The sequence below is a fragment of the Ischnura elegans genome, chromosome 12 (assembly GCF_921293095.1).
Source record: "Ischnura elegans chromosome 12, ioIscEleg1.1, whole genome shotgun sequence".
Taxonomy (NCBI): Eukaryota; Metazoa; Arthropoda; class Insecta; order Odonata; family Coenagrionidae; genus Ischnura; species Ischnura elegans.
Genome location: NC_060257.1, coordinates 5,217,326 through 5,237,863, shown reverse-complemented (window position 1 = coordinate 5,237,863; position 20,538 = coordinate 5,217,326). Strand labels below are relative to the sequence as shown.

Here is a 20,538-nt window from a genome sequence, read left to right as displayed (position 1 = left end):
TAATACACAACACCAGTTAAAAACTCATTTAGATTGTAGTAGCTCTTTTCAGTTAACATATTTTTCAGTTTGGCTTTGAATTGGATTGATGAGGAAATGGAACGGATGGTGATAGGAATCATATTGTACACAGTGGCAATGGAGTGGTATGGACCTTTTAAACAGACTCTGTAGGAGTATTGGAGGGTGTGTATGTTGTTTTTGGAGCGTGTGTTGTGATTGTGTAGGTTGGCGTTAACAGGGAAAAGATGAGGATTATTTCGAACAAACATGGCACAGGTAAGGATATAGATTGAGGGGAGAGTTAAGATGATGGAACTTACAAAAAGTGGTCTGCCTGGTGTGCGAATGGGGACTCTATAGATAGCTTTAACAGCTTTCTTCTGGAGAGAAAAGATTCTTGACAGCAAAGAGGAATTTCCCCAAAACAAAATGCCGTAGGATAAATGAGAGTGTACTTTGGCATAGTACAGAGCTTTGAGTGTGTTTTTGGACACTACAGGTGCAAGCTTTCTTATCATAAAAAGACCCACAGAAAGTTTTTTATTCAGTTCAGAAACATGTGATGACCAGTCAAGTGTATCTGTGAATTCCAAGGCATTTTATTGTTGTTGAAAAGGTAAGCAGACGATTGAAGGGTAAATCTTCAGCTTGGTGAGGGTTCTTAATATGGAAGCAGATGTAACAAGTTTTGGCTTGATTTAGTGCAATATTGTTCAGGTGACACCATTCCAACATCTCCTGAGTTGTAGTTTTAGTAGGTATATTCTGTTAGATCTGAAGTATTGCTAGCAGTCAACAGATTAGTTGTATCATCTGCATACATAACTGTGTGACTCCGGGTAAACTGCTGAGGAAGATCATAAATAAAAATAAGAAACAAAAGTGGGCCAAGTATTGATCCTTGTGGGACACCTGCTTTTACTTCCAGTGAGCTTGAGATGGTTTGCACTATTCCAGCTGTGGAGTGATGTGAATAACACACTGCTTGAGTTCTATTTTCAAGGTAGGAGGTAATCCAGTGTAGAGAGACACCAGTCACGCCCAGACTTTCTAGCTTGCATTTTAAAATCATGTTATGATCAACACTATTAAAAGCATTTTTGAGATCATACGAGACTCCTAGGACATGCTGTTTTTGGTTCAAGGCCTGTAGTAATAAGTTCAGATACTGGAACATTGCAGTATTAGTTGATCTACTAACTCGGAATCCATGTTGGGAGTCAGTAATTAGGTTGAAGGAGTCTAGGTAGCAACTAAGTCGCCGATGAAATAACTTCTCAAAAACTTAAGAACATACTGACGGAACAGCGATGGGCCTGTAGTTACATGCTTCCGAGGAAGGACCCTTTTTTGGGATAGGTGTAACTTTGGCTTGCTTCAGTGCAGAGGGAAAGACTCCAGTAGTGAAGGATAGATTTATAATATTAGCTAGGGGCAATGCTATCACTTGTGAGGAGGTATTAATGACAGATAAGGGAATACCATCTGGACCTTTTGAAGAAGAGTTGCGAAGAGATTTAATAATGTTCACTATTTCAGAGGGAACGGTGGGTATTAAAAAGAGAAAAAATCATTCGCCTTGACCGGGATCCCGGTCAAGGCGAATGATTTTTTCTCTGTGGATCTTTCGCACTGCGTGAATTGCGGGTGACTCCCGTAAAAGTTATCGCCGCGGCTAGTCCCGGTATACCTTGAACTAGTTAAAAAGAAAGAATTGGGAGAGGTCCTGCGTTGAGGACGGACAGGGGACATGTTTGTGGGAGGTGGAGTATAGCAAAACTGTGAATTGAAGAAATCAGCAATTTTTTGTGGATTATCCACAGCGTTACCGCTGAAGTTAATGCTGGAGTTTGAGGTATCAACAGAAGATTTAGTTAGCTGGTGAATAACTTTCCACGTATCCCTGACAATGTTGTTTGAGTTCCCTAAGTATTTTTCCTATTTTTATGTTTTTTTAATTTGTATTTGACTTATTTACAGAGCTTTCCTTGTGCACCTCATTTTTTATTGTGTAGCAATGGTGGAGGGCAATAGGGATTATTGGGCAGATTTTAGGATTTAAAAACAATGAATTACAATGAAAAAAGTTGAACAGAACGGCATTTAAATTGCTATTTGTATATTGCCTTCTACACCAAACAAAAAATGAGAAAATCAGTTTGTGGAGTCAACATTCTAAAACTCCCCTTATGAGTATGTTCCAACCTATTCAAAACCTGGGTTAGAATAAAGATTTTATTGTATGATAGGTATATACCAATTGAATTGTTTCGTCATGTGTGATACAAAATTCCACAAAGGTATGGTATATTAAAAAATTGGTTTTACGTTCTCCTACAATTTGTATTTCATGAATGTGCTCATTAGATGTAATTTGGCAAGATACTTTTAGGATTTCTTGCATTCATATCAATGAAAGTTTTTTTCTGCCTGCTAGGACACTTGTGCATGTACTTTAAAAATGTCTGTTGTTCATTTGTGTCACTTTGGCTTATCATGCAGGACCACATATCCTGTTATATTATGTCGACTGGTGACGTAGACAGCTTGATTTGTTGTATCTTCTCAGGAATTCTCTTCAGGCGATGATGTCGTGGTGGTGTAACTCATTTCAACCTGCATTTCAACTCAAAGAGGTCCACGTGTGAATCTCTGCCAAATCAAATGATTGTTTTCTTTACAAAAGTCTTCCTTTGGAGTTTATTTCCTAGTACCCACGCATGTGGCTGCATACAACATCTATTGCTAATTCTTTTCCCTAAGAGTTTTTTCATTAAAGCTCTTTTGTCACTCCTTGATTTTCATTTTTATTAATCATGTAAAAGGTACTACACTTTGTAGAAGTTGTTATGTCTGATTTTTTAGGCAGATATAATGTTTTTTAATGAGTATGCATTATGATTTTACTATTTTGAATATCATTTTTCTTATAGCTGAATTCATTGAGGAAGTTGATGAAGCTGGTTACCCTGTGAAAAAGCTTGTTTTGCTGTGTGGGCCACCTGGACTTGGAAAAACAACACTAGCACACGTGGTGGCCGAACACGCTGGTAAGTAAATGCTTAGTTATTTTCACTTGCTCGACTTTCATTTGAAACCCAAAATTTGCAAACAAATGGAATGGCATTTCCAGTGTCAGGATCAAGAGGGATTGGAAAAAGATTTTATAGTTATTTTTGGATGGAATTCATGAAAGAAAAAACTATTTTCCCATGATGGGGAAAACTATTTACTGTAAAACTTTGATTTTATGCACTTTGATTTTACATCAAGTCTCATTTTTACGCAGCGACCCTCAAGTCCGGCCGGAAAGCATAGGGAATGGCAATGATGAAACTTCGATTTTACATCTTTTCTTGATTTTACGCAGTTTTTCGATTTTTCGCAGCATAACCCCAGCCCCAAAGAGGCCGCTAATCTTGATTTTAAGCAGTTGTCTTTCGACTTGTTTTCCCGAAAATCCCGACTGGAGCAATATGAAGTTAGGTTATTTATTCCTCTCAATGAGTTGCAAAAATGAATACTGGAACGGTTGAAAAGAACGCACTGTTGAGCGTGAAACTAAAAACATCGCGAATCTAATTATTGCTTCCCCCTATGCCCTCTCAGTAAAATTTCAAGCTCCTTTACGAACACGAATATCGCTATTAGTTCAAATTTGCCGTAGAAGGATATCGAAACCTAAAACATACGGCAATCGCCGTGAATGCGTGACTACTTTTGATGAAAACAGATGATCACCGGAGATATTAACATTATCACCTTTCGTTTATTATTTGACTTATTGATCGACGCTGTTTATAACATATTTATTGTAATGACAGTGGATGGTCATTAATCCAGAATTATGAACTACGGAATATCTATCCCTAACAGAAGGTTTTCTAGAATTTTGCCACCGCTATGTTTTCCGTCGCCCCAGCGAAATATAACTGCGAAATGAACCGTTAAAAATCCTCCCGTGCCAAAACTTTGGCTTCCAAGGTGATCCAAAAAAGAAAGTCGTACTTCTAGTAAGACATAAGTCGATGGTGATTCAACACGATGGTAAAAGCAGCATGCGTTGTCTCATTCCGCGGGCTAACCCCACATCTGCGGCACGAATGGAGGCGAGGGAAAGTTGCTTGCACGGCGCGCTTATCAGAACTGACTCAATTTGTATCTCATTGTTAGTGGGTTTAAATGAAACATGGTTGGAACTTGAATAGCTGAAAGCATATCTCTGCTAGGTAGCAAGCGTTTATTTTTAACGGAAGGGGAGTTAATGACCTCAGAGAATAACTCGTGTTGTCAATCGTCATGTAATCATTGAAGTCAAATTCAAGATTTGAATGATAAGGCAGTCCCTTTAAACTCAGGAATGGCTTAGCACCATTAAATCGAAATACAAAAGTGTCCGGCGTTGTTATCCGATAAGGGTAAGCAAAATATTCAGTGAAGATGAGTCACACGGCTTGTGAGTCGAATGTCCCGGCGCTGAATTCGCGGAAGAATGCCGACAGAGAAGCTATTCCCGGTACACTCAATCTACTAATGCTAAAATTTCATGGGAAAATGCTTTTTTAATGCGTAAAAGTTATAAAGAGGGAAAATTGTTCCGGACTATTAATCATTTTTTTATTTTCACTGGCGGCATGACAGCAGTTGCACGGTTATTTAAATAGCTCACTTAAAAAAAGTGATCTAAACACCAGAAAAATCTAAATTTCCGAATATCCCGGGTCCTGTGTGCTCCGTATTATCTATGGTATGCTATTTGGAAGGAGGTAACCGACAGCTGGGGTCATTAGCGCCATGAAGTAAGGGCTGGGGGGATAGGAACCCTATGTCGGCATTAGCCAGGTTGTAATGATAGGCTCCTAAAGGACCAGGACTTAACGTCCCATCTGCTGGACAGAGTGGTGCACTGGAAGTGCCCTCCACATTACACTCAAATAGGGATAGGGCCATCTCTGATAAGTAGGGACATGCAAAAGTCGCAAATGCGATAACGCGAATTTCAACGCGAATTCCGGGATTTTCCAGCGAAATACGCGATTTCAGGGGTTTTCCCGCGAATACGCGAATTTCGTGTTAATTGCGATTTTCTCCAATTCATGGGCGATTTTCACTAACTCAGACGCAATTTTCACCATTTTTTTCTTCTGCTCATGCTCCTCCCACGAAATTATTTTTCGAGACGTACATTTAAGCCGTAATTTTTTCACTGCATTGGCCGCTTTCCGACGCGACGAATTTCCATGGGCCGCCGTTCACGGCACAGCGCCGTGAGATGTCTCGTTTGAAAGTGGCCTGAATTTCACGGAACCGTGCCGTGAACGGCGGCCGGCGAAAAGTCGTCGCGTTTGAAAGTAGCCTCAAGGTAGCACGATGTGTATTTCACGGCATAAACGGCGCACCGCCGGGCCGGATGGAGCCTTGCCTTGCCGACCGTCAACAACGCTGTGCCGTCAACTGCGCGATTCGACTCGCTTGAAGACATGCATTGAGACCAATGGTTATTTGAATGCACAGTTCCGTGCCGTTGACGACGGCCGGAGCAATGCAAAAGTCTGAAAGCGGCAAAAAGTGGCTGTGCGCCGTCTATTCCGTGAAATACACACGGAGCTACATTGTGGCAGCTTTGTGCCAAAACGACTTATCGCCGGCCGCCGTTCCCTGCACAGCGCCGTAAAATTCAGGCCACTTTCCGACAAGACGACTCTCTGGATTTCACGGCGCTGTGGCGGGAACGGCGGCCCGCGGAAATTAGTCGCGTCTGTGAGCGGCCAATGCCGTGAAAAAATTACGGCTTAAATTTACGCATCGAAAAACAATTTCATGCAGAGCAGAAGGAAAAAACGATGAAATTCGCCCATGAATTGGAGAAAATTCATGGTTTCCACAAAGAAACACCCTCGAGGAAATAAGGCGACTTGTTTGTCCGGAGGATGTCTAAACCGAATTCACGATGTCTACAAAGTAGCAAAAATGCCATGGGAATCTGATGGTTGATTAATAAAATTACTGGAGGGTTCAAACTATCCAAATGCTCACATTCTATAATGAGTTAACCCTTTCGCTACTAATGACGAAAATATGCGGCAGGACGTTTCTTGCCCCGGGAGACGAAAGGCGAAAATTTTCGTCTGAGATTTTCCTACGCAGGCCTAATGCCGAAAATACGTTTCCTTGCTCTCCTACTTTTATGACATTCGTGGGTTCGCAAAGTCTTAGTTTCGGGACCCAACACAGGCCAACACCATGGACTGGCAAAATCTGTAACTTCCAAAATCCGGAAGCATGAACCTAGACCCTCGTCTCTTATTACCCCTCTTTGCGGCAAGGGACCACAGTCATACAATTGTTCATTCAGTTAGTTTGCGAAATAAATATATGGTTCTTTCTCAAAAAATATAAACGAAGAATTGAATTCTTTGTCTTTTGGCAGCGTTTACAAATTTTTAAATGAAATTCTACCATAAATATTAACTTATATCTCGATTTCAGTATAAAATCAACATGGAAATTGTTAAGGCATTAAATTCGTTAATGCTGACGGTAGAGCTTCATTCAAAATTTTAAAATTCTCAGAATAAATCGAGGAATTCAATTGAAAGTCTGCAATTTACGTGCAAGCAACAATCATCCATATAGCTATCCACATGAACAAAGCATGAGTTGGCAGCAAACCAATGCTGCTGGTAGGGTTGTAAACCACGAAAGGAGGGAGACCAACTACCCTCAGAGTCCAAGGTAATGCAAAATGCCCACTAGGAAGGATCAGAAAAGGCTGGTGTTGAGAGTGTTTGATTATCTGCAAGACCTTTCTTAACAGATGTCCAACATAAATGCTCCATACAGAGGGGACCGAAGAGTCTCATGGAGCGCAGTCCCGCATTCATGTTAAGGAGAGTATTCCACCATTTAGAAAGAGTTAAGGAAGTTAAAAATGAGCCTCGAGAAAATTCATAAAGAGTACTTTTTTTTAGATAAAACCACTTATTACACCTGCAAAACATGAAAACCCCTAAAGCAGCTGCTGTAAAGTAAATACCTATGCAGATGGCTGAAAAAGCGTCAACCAAACTTAGTTCTCTTATGGTAGAAGACCTAAGCAGAAAAATAGGTATTTGAAAAGATCTCAGTTTTTGATCCCCAAGAAGTTCTGTCTACAGACATGAACCCTGACTTAAAAACAAAAAATTCATGGCCTGGAATCAATGGAGACAGAGAAGTTGATGTTGGGGTTGGGAGAATTACAGAAACTACTACAAAAGCAAAATTCCTGCGGTTCAGTGGATGTAATTAAAGCAATCCAGGAGCTCAAATGTCTGAGACATCGTTTGCATCTAAGTGCCTTTAAGCAATTTGGATCCCTTCTGCAAACATGGACTGAGAAAGATTTCTTTCCTGCTATAGCACTGTGTTAACAGATAAGAGAACAAATGTAAAAGATGACAACTTGATCACAATAGGAATATTTCATTTGAAATTACAGACATTTAAAAGTAATTTCTCTCTATGTAAGCTAGATATATGTATACGCGAAGGATAAATATGTAAAATAGGTTAATTCAGTCAATACTCCATGTACATTATTGCTTTAATTATTCCCGATCAATAATATCCTAAATTTAAGGCAATGGGTGGGCCACTGCCCTCAATCAACATAAATTACTTTGCCGTTAAAATAACACCGATTTCAGGGCAAAATAACATCGCTTTTGTAGAAAAATAACACCACTTTTGGCTATAAAATAACCCCACCTTTTGCATGTCCCTACTGATAAGTTTCGCCTACTGCCAGGACTTGAACCCAGGCTCACAGGGTGTAAAGCCTTTGTGATGTATTAGTGAAATTTTGCTCCCTGTTAATGGGGTTAATTTGGATGACTATCCTCAGATATCTCATTTCTTCAATCTCCAATATTTGTTTGTCTGCAGGTGGTTAAACGGATTTCCTGAAAACTGCTTTTAATGAGAATATTTTGGAAAATTAGCTTCTCTGCGAGCATTTAGTATCACAATTCTGATATTTCTCCTGGGTAACAGAAGTAATCTGTGCCAGAAATGCTAGCAATTCAACCATGTTGTTCAACCATGGGAAACATCAATGTTGTTTCTCTTAAGGTAACATGTCATCTGTGGTGTTGCTTGTGAGTAAATAAGATTATTAGGCTTATGAAGAATTGGAGCTTTTCCCGGTGAATAGCGTGGATGAAAGCTTCTCGGGTTTCCAACCGGGTCAGGGTCTGCATGGTGTAGGCCGACGTTTCATTGGGAGACATCAGCCCTGAGGATGTTGGGAAAGTCTCCCAACGAAACGTCGGCCTACATCATGCAGACCCTGACCCGGTTGGAAACCCGAGAAGCTTTCATCCATTATTAGGCTTCATTTTCTTGCCTCCAAATGAGTAATTGAATCCGGGAAACATATATCTGACACGATTGAAAAGGATTTCATGCTCCTTTACCGTAAAACCTCACATATGAGACTTTTTCTGGTTCCGGTTCTGGCTTAAATCAGAACTATACAAAAGTGTGTGACTAAGCATTCTAAAAATAATGAGCAAGTGTTATCCTGAAAACTATACTCCTCCATACCAACTCTTGATTTTTACACAGTGCGCATATTTCGGTCCTTCCAACTGTGTTAAATCAAAGTTTTACTGTATGTACTCTCTCATGGGCATGTTTACCAGTGTCCTTGAATTGATTAATTCTAGTCATTGTTTTATCCTTATATGTAACAACTGTCCATGTCAGGGTTCCCACTCAACCGTGAAAACCTTAAAACCGTGAATTTCGTCTACCGTGAAAAAACCTGGAAAAAGCCGTGAATTTCATCATTAGACCTTAAAAATCTCTCAAAATTATAGAAAAAGAACTGCAATTGACAGATCAAAAGAAAAAAAGATATTTCAATCATGTTTCAAGGCCGAGCCACATAGAGACACTGTCCACACATTTATCTCCACTCGTGTATTCGAAGTGCAATTATTGGTGCCTTGTGCCATGACGGCACGTTGATCTTGAGCCTGTGATTGGAAGACCGGCAAACAAAGTGTTCATTAACCCTGGCGAAAAATCAGACACTTCTTTACTTCCCTGGCTCACTGCTCCCTCCATTTTGCCACTCACAACCTTAAGCTTCACATAAATTTTGATATCGATAGGTGATGTCATGAGAAATAGCACTTTCATTGCTACGTTTGAGTTCACGCCGCCTGTCGCGGTTGATAAATTTTTAGTTAACGTGCGGGCGGTGATTGTTACATCATCAATATTTCTGCCTGAAATGGCTTATCAACAGACCGTGAGTTTGACGATATTTAGACCGTGAAAACCTGGAAACAACTGTGAATTTTATAATTTAGTTAGAGTGGGAACCCTGCATGTAGAGTTAGGGTTGGGTGAGTTCAACCATCTGTATGATTTATTGGCTTCATAATGGAAAGTACTAGGTTAAAATCCACTCTCCATCGCACCAACATATGGGTGGCTTTGTATGGCTGAATGTCGTAGCCAGGATTGACAAAATGTGGGTATAAACCAAGTGCTTCTCATTATTTCTTTTTTACTGCAGAGTGAATTCTAAGCAATTTAATTACATATGTACTTGCAAATGCCAGCATCGGGAAAGGGTTGGAGGGTGAGAAGACAGGAGGTCAGGGAAGGAAGAGTTGTGGAGAGTTTGGGGGAACTGTTTGGAGAACAATGCTAGGAATGGCTAATCAAATGGGTGATTATCTATGATATAATGTACTCTGTAGTGTGCATGCACTACTGGAGTTAAAAGTGACCCATCGAAGTTTGCATTGCTACTATTGCTCTCCAAATAAATCAGTTTCCTTTCTGATAGCATGCTGAACTTCATTCACGAGCTATATTCTGACTAGGGATATCTTAGCTCCTTGTATTGTTTCTCTCTTTTCATCACACAAGTCAGAAATGGAATATCCCCAACTTGCCTCCCCCAAGTGTAATTCACGCTAGTCTCCCTGGTGGCGATGCATTAGCTAATCCTTATTGAATACCTTTGAAACATTTCCCTCAATTTTTCCACTTCCTTCAGTTTATTTTTTCTTTACACATAAATAGCACCTTCTCTTACGCTTGGGGATGTTTCAACTTTTCACTCGCATTTTCCCATTCAGTTCCCAGCAGGGATTGCGCTTGGGGCAGACGCTCTTAGTTAGTCTTAACTAGTTAGTTAAGTCTTAACTAGTTAGTTAAGACTTAACTAACTTAGTTAAGTCTTCTACTCGTGTGATTTAATAGAAAAAGACTATGCATCATGTTTGAATTTTGCTTGTTGGAATTTGGTGGCAGATTTACATATCATCAGAAGGGAATCAGATTTTCTTGTGGACCAATTTTGCTGGTGTAGGCTTTGTCGGGATTGATTGATTGATTGAATTGAATTGGGATGGGACGGAAGTCGCCATGAGAGCACTTAGACTCAGCTGGTCCATTGTGCTATCCACCAATAAGTGATTACCTGTAGAGCCTTGCTGGATGATATCAGGTCATCCACAGGTAAAGCTCTGATCTCCATTGGATGGTTTTGACTACTCCCTCTCTGAAGGACTTTTCTTTCTATCTCACAAGGTTATAATGTGGTGGAAATCAATGCCAGTGATGACAGGAGTCCAGAGGCTTTTCGCAATAAGCTGGAAGCGGCAACATCCATGCAGGCCGTGGTGGGAAGTTCACCCCGTCCAAATTGTTTGGTCATGGATGAAATTGATGGTGCCCCAGCCGTGAGTATCACAGCCATCCATCCAAGGAATGGCTTCATGCAGCTCCCAACTCAGTGCTCCTTTCGGCTTATCCTCTCACAAAAATGGAGACACTCTCCAATTGAAAATTCTTACTCTTCTTCCTTCCCTTTTTAGTCTCATGACATCATTCAAGTCTCGTTCATGCGACAGGCCTAAAATATTAAACATGGATGTTTTAAGTATACCGGGACTAGCCACAGTGATAGCTATAACGGAGTCACCTACATCTTGTCTGGTCCACAAAATTTCCACAGGGAGGAATGACGCCTCGATAGCGTAAGTGGCTAAAGCAATCAACTGGAAATTGAAGGATCTGGGTTTGAATCTTGGTCAAGGCGAATGATTTTTTCCTCTGTGGAATTGTTATAGTTCGGAATGTTTACAGTATGCACAGTTTAAACATGGATGTTTCTATTTTTCTAATATTTTGAATCTATGTGATATGTAATTGTTTAAAAAATTCCTGCCATTGCAATTTTTTTCCTCTTTCCAGCCAGCAATTGACGTCCTGTTAAAGGTAGCCGGTGCCAAGGAATCAGCCAAGAGTAAAGAGAAGAAGGGGGGTCGGAAGCACGCCGTCTTGAAGCGACCAATCATATGCATTTGCAATGATTTGTACACTCCTGCTTTGCGATTACTGAGGCAGCAAGCTTTAATAATACATTTTGGTTCTACTGCTAACTCTAGGTAAAGTTATTAGCTTGATTTATTATTTTTTTCATAATTACTTATTGCATGTATGGCCTCTTTGGGCATTCACATGAAAATGATTACTTACTCGTAAATAACTTTGATTGGAAAGTAGAAATTAGCAGTCAATTTCCTCTCAAAATGGGTGAACAAATATTTGGATTTCTATGAAAATTTCTTGCTTTCATACTAATGTGTCGGTGTCTAGGGGATTTTTTTCCATAAAAAATATTGTTTTCCTATCAGCATTTAAGAGCATTATGTATCACATATGTACTACAATTCAGCTTATAGGATGATATGGAGAAGAATCAGCATTATCTTGTTTTATGTTTTATATGAAAAATATTTCCTTATTCTGGGCAAATTTAGCTCTTTGTGAAACACAAAGCTCACAGCAGTGGAGGTCTGGCTGATCTGGCATTTAAATCAATGGCTTAACCTGAGCTAGCACACATTAATAGTGTATTTATAGCTCAATTTAGCATGAATTTAATCCTATTTCCTGCCAAAGGGAATTTTATTAATGCAGAAATATGAACAATGAATTATAAATTTTATTTTAAATGTGAATTGTTTTTCAATTTTCTTGAAAATTTCAGACACATGTTGCTATTCTTAATTTCTAAGTGTGTCCTACTTTTTCCTTTAAATGTCTTGCTTTTAAATTGTTTCATGTGGTCATCCTAATCCTCGTGTAATTAGAGTAGAAAAATTTTCTTGAGGTATATCATTCTCTTCTTCATTTTTATAGGCTAGCCTGCAGAATGATGGAAATATCAAGAGAGCAAGGCATTAAAACTGACATGGGAGCCATCATGTCATTGTGTCAAAAGATGCAAAATGACATTCGCTCATGCATTTCTTTTCTTCATTTATTTAAAGTGCAAAATAGGCCGTTGAGAATGATTGATGTACAGAAGACAACTGTGGGCCTGAAAGATATGCAGAAAAGTGCATTTGATGTTTGGCAGGAAATATTCAAAATACACAAGGAAAAAGTGTAAGTAATAACAATCCTTCGAAATCCATAGAATTAATTTATAGTCTATTGAGCAGGGAATATGCATTGTTATTCATGTACACATACACCCATGTCTCGTATAGTGCAATTTCGATTAGCGCAATTTCGATATAGCGCAAATACGTTCCTCGGGGAATCATTGCAACGCAGTGTAGCCTAATCAAAACTCTTAAACGCTCTCGTGATAAAACGTGAACTTGCGCGAAGTACAAACGAAATTTCTATCATTTTACGCATATTAATGTTATTGCTTGCCTCAAAGCTTCTTTTTTGTTTATGTATTAATCGAAATCTATTGCTGTGCAATGGCCAAAAGTATTACTCGTCATTGGGTCCAGATAGCCGGCTTACCGAAGTAATTTATCTCGTCTCCTTAACAGAATGATAATAAATAATTTAGATCGTTAATTATGCGTGGGGCTAGTGGAAATGATTTTTTACAGCAATACGGTTTGAGACGTATTTTTGCCGTCATAGGTTATCGGGCGATTGACTTCCAGGTCTACGTCTACGCTAAAGCCTTCAAGGTCATCGGTATTCACGGGGGAGAAATGGAGCGGTGGCCGAGTTGCGCATGAATAGCATCAACACATAAAAGGGTCCGCTATAGAGTCTCAAACACAATGGCTTCGTTCCCTCCCCGCAGTCTTAGGCCTTCTGCGTCTCAGGAATACAGTTCAGCAGTGGAAGGTGATTTAGATAGAGCCATACAGAGTAAAAATCAAGAGAATAGCAAAAAATAGGAATGCGTGTAGAAAAATCAAGAATTTATCAATAAAAACTATAAACCTAGAAGAGGAATTGAAAGAGGTCAATTGCTTTGAAAATGGAGAGCGTCAAAGCGATATTGCGCGGAAGTTTAAACGTACGATGCCTTATTCTGAATAAAGACGAAGCTAAAACATCAGTGACCTTAGCCGCACCAACTTCAACCAAGCGGTCTACACATACGGAAAGTTCATAGAGAATCAGTACAAAAATACGAGAGTGGTAATCGCTCCGGTTGGTTCCAGCATTTAAACGGCAAGCAGGTATTTTCAGTGCGGCGATATCAGGTGAATATGCAAGTGTTGATAGCGCAGTCACCGCAACATTTTCTGATGAACTCCAAGCTGTGATTGAAAGTGGCTCCTTTCTCCCTCAACCAGTTTTTAGTGTTGACGAGACGATATTGTTTTGGAAAAGAATGCAATCTCGTTCATTCATTTTCAGGGAAGGAAAACCTGGGTCAGGTTTCAAGGCATTTAAAGACTGTTTCACGTAGCTGCTAATGACTCGGGGGACTTCAAATTAAAATTATTTATCATTCATAAACTCCGCTAGCTATGAAATGGCATTCGAAGTAGCATTTTCCTGTCATTTCGATGAGCGACAAAAGGGCCTGGGTGACACAATAGTTGTTTTTAGACTAGTTTGAAAAATCGTCAACTGCCGGCAACGCATTACGATCCCCTGAGATAGCAGATGTTAGCCCACCCGCACGACAGGAGGGAATTTCAAAAGCACTTAAGAATTTTTATTAACGTGAATAAAAGTCTTCAAATGAGTGCATACTATCTTTAAAAATGTTTTAAACTATAAAAATTTATATGAATAATGTTTTCTAAGGCTTTTTATGGGAATATAGATGTTTTAGAGGAAATTCAATACCCAAGACCTATCATACCAGGAACGCATCCCTATCTTCCCAATGATAAAACGCTCTCGTATAACGCAAATTCGTATAGCGCAAAGACCCCGAGGAACGCATCCCTTGCGCTATACGAGACATGGGTGTATTATCTGTATCAATTTGAGCTGTTGCTGTAGTGCAATCAATCTATGTTGGTTGCTCTATTGTTTAATTTTGTGCTTATTTACTTTATGCAATACTTCATATGGGCGATAAGGATAGCCATGAGTAGTCAGTTGCAGAAGAAACTATACCAATTAATGTGTAAGAATCAGTAGAAATGCACATTATAACCAATTAATTGAAAAAATACAATTTCAATTGCAAAAATAATCCATTACAGATTCACCATTCACCATATACAACAAATTGTAAAATATCTGGTAATTTCCTTTCGGGGAATCCTGTGTTGGATGCATTTTGGGCTTGACATTTCACACCTCCTACTGGGAGCGTTTTCTCTTGAAACTTCCATTTTCAAGAGGAAAAACTCCAAATGGAAGGAGTGAAACGTTAAGCCCAAAATGTTACCAGCGCAGCATTTCCTGAAAGGATTTACCAGATAGATAAAAGAAGCTGCGGAAATCTTCTGACAAAAATTGTAAAATATTTTTATCCCAAAAAAATAAACTCTTCAGAGTTAGACTCTGTTTTTATTACTCTTCATGTGTATGAAATTTAAGAGCACTAAATTGTCGTTGCCAATTCTGAATGCAAATATTGTTTTTAAGTGTACTCCAAGGAAATTTTAATATCTCATTGCAGAATTTTTATTTATTAACTATTATAATTTGATAATTCTATGCTTAATTTCTGGTGTATTTGTTTTGCACCTCCCTCTAAGAAAAAGACTTCGCTGTTCCACGAAATAAAATATATTTGCGACTGGTTTCGATACAGCGTATCATCGTCTGGCAATTACAAGTATCAGTACATAGAATTTATACCCTTGAAGGCGTTAGAGGTATAAATTCTAAGTACTGATACTTGTAATTGCCAGATGATGATACGCTGTATCGAAACCAGTCGCAAATATATTTTATTTTGTGGAACAGCGAAGTCTTTTTCTTAACCTATGTGCATCATGAAGGAGTTCCACCATGTTACGCCAACCACCATCGCACCTCCCTCTTATATTGGTGACATAATTACTGCCATTCTACTTTTCCTTATAATCGTATTATTTCATGTATATATTAATAATTTTTTTATTTCATATTCAGTATTAATTGTACCCATTGTAAACTTTACCAGGTTGCATGTGAATCCTATTTTGCACCATAACAATTTGCTTCTGACATGTTACAAATCTAAGAGTATAATTATTGCTTTCTGATCCTTTGGCATATGGAGCATGTTTATTTATTATTATTAATTTAAAACTTTTTATTTTTTTCAGTGGCAGTATGCTGAAGGACCATAATTTCTCATTGAGTGCCGTGCAATCTCCTCTCCTGAGGTTCAGCGAAAACAGCCTTAAGTATAGGTTTGTTCTTTAATTCTCTCTCTGCTATCTTTAGTGTCAATTGGCTTATATTTTGACTAAAAATTTTTCACTGTCCACTATTTGCCGATATATCAAGTTTCAGTTTTTGCCGACAGACACTCTGTGTGATTAAATCAGTCCTGTGCTTAATCCAATGTAAAAATGTTTGTTTATTATTAGAGATGGACAGATCCAGGATGTTTTTGGATCCAGATCTGAATCAGATACTTAATTTCAGCTGTCGCATCTTAAGATATTTTCGGATCCAAATTCATGTTTAAAAAGAAGGAATTATTCAAGTTTCTTCTAGGAACATACAATCAAAGAAATGCTATTTAGATTGTCATACACATTTTAATATTTTTAATGATTAAAAACTATCATTTTACTATCAATGTATCTATTTTATGAGCTTTCAAGTCATTTTTTTTAAACAAACTTTAGACATATAAGTAATTGAACGAACTACGGCCGTTAAACAGTTGGAAGAAAATTAATTCCCCTAGGCCGTACTCTTTGGTGGGCAAAGTGGGGGGTGATAAGTTACTAGGCTGACAAGGGGGGTAATACACGGAAACAAGCTAAACTTAAGACGCTCAGGATCAATACTATTACGCTTGCGTTTGGCAATGAAGTTAGGTTTTAATCTGCGAATAAAGCATTCAAATATATTCTACTTTTCCTCTCAATGTTGCCCCCGAAATTATCACTTCCTGATCACGTACTGACTTGTCTGGAAATGCTGGAACCAACCGGAGCGATTACCACTCTCGTATTTTTGTACTGATTCTCTATGAACTTTCCGTATGTGTAGACCGCTTGGTTGAAGTTGGTGCGGCTGAGGTCACTGATGTTTTAGCTTCGTCTTTATTCAGAATAAGGCATCGTACGTTTAAACTTCCGCGCAATATCGCTTTGACGCTCTCCATTTTCAAAGCAATTGACCTCTTTCAATTCCTCTTCTAGGTTTATAGTTTTTATTGATAAATTCTTGATTTTTCTACACGCATTCCTATTTTTTGCTATTCTCTTGGTTTTTACTCTGTATGGCTCTATCTAAATCACCTTCCACTGCTGAACTGTATTCCTGAGACGCAGAAGGCCTAAGACTGCGGGGAGGGAACGAAGCCATTGTGTTTGAGACTCTATAGCGGACCCTTTTATGTGTTGACCCACAAATCCATAAGTTGCGGTGAGGTGGATTTTGCACTACTTTGCGATAGTTACACGCCACAGTGCACAAACATGGCGTACATTGAGTTCGCCTTATCTCATTAAAAGTGTTTCTACAATTTGAACAACATTTTTATCAGCATATCATTAAATTAAACTACAACTGCACAATCAGCAACAATGTTAATTGTGATGCCGATTGGAACAGAAAGAAACGACCGCTCAGTGGGGAGGAAGGGGTGGGCAGCAGAAGCGTGTAGAGGGTGTTCACAGCTATGAGTTGTGCAGACGCCCCGATAGCTCCCACCCCACCAGCAAATTTATGCTCTTTACAGCTCTGCGTTGTGAAAAAAATGAAAGGCGAGAAGCATTGTCTCCCAATTATTGGTCCAGGAGCCTATCATCATATGATTTATAGTAAGGATGAATCGGTTCCTAAATTTTTTGGTTCTCGGTACCAGTCTGGTTCCCCCCCATCGGCTCTCGGTTCTTGATATGCGGTTCCAAGATTGAACTCCTATTATCTGAATGAATGGCAAATTCAAATGAACAACCAAAAGAAGCGAATGAAAATAATTTCACTAAAGATGTAAATTAGCAGGAAAGGTCTATAAAAAAACTTAAGATGGTCTCCATAATTTTATTTTCCAAGTAAAAGTTTTTAATAACATGTTGTTAAAGAATACATGATCAACCGAAATGTCACATTTCATCAGGCAGGCATCATGCTGTGGACGGCGGCAGGCAAAAAGTCAGCTCGTCGCCACGGCTACAGAAATGTTATAATGTTGGCGAGAGCGACAAACTGACGAATCCTGAAATGCATGTTAGCGAGAAAGTCTCAAAAGAAAAAAAACATGGACGCCATGCAATCGGAAAGTACCGTATATCTCCGAATATAGTCCCCCTCTGAATATAGTCCCCCCCCCAATTTTGATTGAAAATGTCGCTGTAACGACGAAACGCGTAGTGTAAAATAAATCTATAAGTGGAAATATTGCAATGTGTCATTTCAACAAAAATCTAAATAAAATTGTGTTAAATACATTATAAACATTATAAAAATATTGCCATCAAATGCCTGCTACGCAAAATAATTAAACTACAGGACTTACAAATATCAAAGTAATAAAATTGAGAAATAAACTTTTTCCAACAAACATTAAAACTGAAAAAAATATTATATCAATTTTCAATGCCTCGTCACGAATCATTGCATAAGTTACACAAAGAGCTTCTGCTCTGCATTTGCACACAAATTCGATGATATTTTCCTCTAATTCTTTGAATCTGCCGCATCGAGACCCCCGAAATGACTTCCGCGGTGTATTAGCACTTTGCAAGCACTGTGAATACTATGATTTACGGCGTATTCTGCAACGGCTATTTTTAAATTAGCATCGAAACTCCGTCTTTGATGGCCTCTAATCTGCCGCAGGATTGATCCTCATCTTTCTACTTGATCCATCACCTCACTGTTGAACGTAAAATTATTTTTAATAAAGAAAATATCGCGGAAATAATTGCGAAACGTTATGTGACGTAATTTATCGATCCTACTTACCCTGGCGAATTGAATATATTCCTCAATAAATTGATCACACTTTCAATGCTGAGTGGCTGGATTTCGATCAAATGCAGTAATGCCGGCGCTTTTGGTTTAAAGTCGTCGATTATTGCGCCTTTTCAGAAACAAATGCATCACCTATTGCGCATTCTTGTTCTGTGAAAGCGGTAAAGGCAGTGGTTGTAAACACGAACCGCACGGACGTATAGTAGCTACCGACGCAATGAAATGCTAAATCGTCACGAAAGGTTCACTTTATCTGTTTATTTTTCGCAATTATTTAAATCGTGTAACTATTAAATGAGCGACGGGTACATATACTATTGATTCAATTCCAGTGTTCGATTGATGTAATGATAGTGTGTATTTAGTTTTCATTTTAATTATTTACTGTTTTGCGTCATTAAGTGATCAGTGTCGATTGAATTATTCTAACAATACTTTTCCAAGAAAAATTAACGGCTACCCGATGGATTCCATGAAAACGCATATTCGATATGCTATTTGAATCGGAAGAATCGTATCTTTACAACATTTGTGGTAAAATTTGTCTAAATTTCCGGTAAAACGTGGCAGTATTTACTAATATCTCCGATTATAATCCTCATAAATATACTCAAATAGAAAGACTACGAGAACATTAGCCATTATGCCGTTATTCATAACTTTATGGTCACCTTTAGTATGCTAAACTGGATTACACTCGATTATAGTCCCCCCCCCTTACTTTTCCGCGGCCATTTTTGGAAAAAAAGGGGGGACTATATTCGGAGATATACGGTAATATATGCATTTTTTAATCTTTTTTTCACTTTCTGGCTTTGAATACGCTGCAAATCATTTTGGCTTTGGGTGCCAAATTCAAATCCTCGCCACGGCACGAAGCCGGTTTCAAAGAACTGACTTTATGCAATCGGTTCTCGCTACCGGTTCCAGAGCCAAGAACAGAAACAAGAACAAGAAGGCAGTACCGAGAACCGGGAACTGGAACCGACCTGTATCTAATGTGGAGCCTGAAGCACAATACATATGTTGTTTTGTGCACATTCATGCAATTTCATTTCTTAAAATATTCTTCTTAACTATTAATTGCATTGGAAGTTAATATGGCAACCGTAGAGTCCTTAATCAAGTATGTAGTTATGGTACTTGCTGTACATTATCATGACCTTTAAATTTTATTTCCTTTCTCGGAAAATACAAAATTTAACAAATTACATATATTCAGTGAACATTAGTAATGTGAGAAGTTATCAGGAACATATATTTATGATAACTGTTGTCCATACAAATTGGCCCAGCCATGTTTTCTAAATAGCTTCAACAGAGCAGATCATGAGGGCACAATTATATAACGTAAATAGGCATTTAAACCACTGTAGTCACCAGCAAGGAGCACTCTCGCTGTATTTAGTTGGTGATACCATTGACGGGTATGTGTTATGCTAATCTATGCTCCTCAGTGATTGTAATCTAATCTTGGGTTAACGTTTGTCTTATGTTTAGGAAATATACAAAATATCTCTGTTTAAAACTTCAAGATAATAGTGAATAATGAAATTAATAGCATTCGTTACTCCCATTTGATCCACTCTTGCGTATTTGCATACCTAAGCTTGCCATCAGCAAACACCGATTCAAAATCGCCGGTGTACTGCCTCCTCCACGCAGAGAAAAACTGACACAATCAGATTTTCTCTGCGACGATGCAGCAAGCTGTCGACCTAACGTCGTCAATTCTCAGAGATGGGATCTGATTGGCTCGCAAGCCACGGTGTCAAAGCAACGCCAAACTGTGAAGGCCCACTGGAGGAGAGGTGGAGGGGAATCAGTGCAATCCCTCCGTCTTTCAAACTACGAGGCTACGATTGAGGGAGTCGAGGATGAACACGTCAGATCTCGCTATTATGTGACGTCGTTGCCTTCAAAGTAAAGCTTGGTAAGCTACGTGATATATGCAGTTGGCGTTTCCAGTCTGTCTCTACTTGTTTGCGGGGCTAAAGCTACGCTTGTTTCTTTGAAAATTGTGCTGTTTGGACTATGTTGAATATTAGTACATATAGTCTAGTTGTAACCAGAAAACTGAGTGGCATTCAATTAGAGCGAAAAAACTAAAATATCGTCAGAAATGCGTCACGTTTAGAATCATTCTTTTGC

The 20,538-nt window shown here is 38.8% G+C and overlaps 1 protein-coding gene across 1 annotated transcript in view; it reads left to right on the top strand.

The window, feature by feature from the left end:
• LOC124169167 (chromosome transmission fidelity protein 18 homolog) overlaps positions 1-20,538 on the top strand; it is a 46,394-nt gene that overhangs the window by 11,331 nt on the left and 14,525 nt on the right. The window contains exons 8-12 of the mRNA XM_046547676.1: positions 2,937-3,053; positions 10,597-10,748; positions 11,263-11,456; positions 12,214-12,462; positions 15,555-15,641. Coding sequence (XP_046403632.1) covers positions 2,937-3,053; positions 10,597-10,748; positions 11,263-11,456; positions 12,214-12,462; positions 15,555-15,641 — 799 coding nt within the window. The remainder of the gene's footprint in view (positions 1-2,936; positions 3,054-10,596; positions 10,749-11,262; positions 11,457-12,213; positions 12,463-15,554; positions 15,642-20,538) is intronic.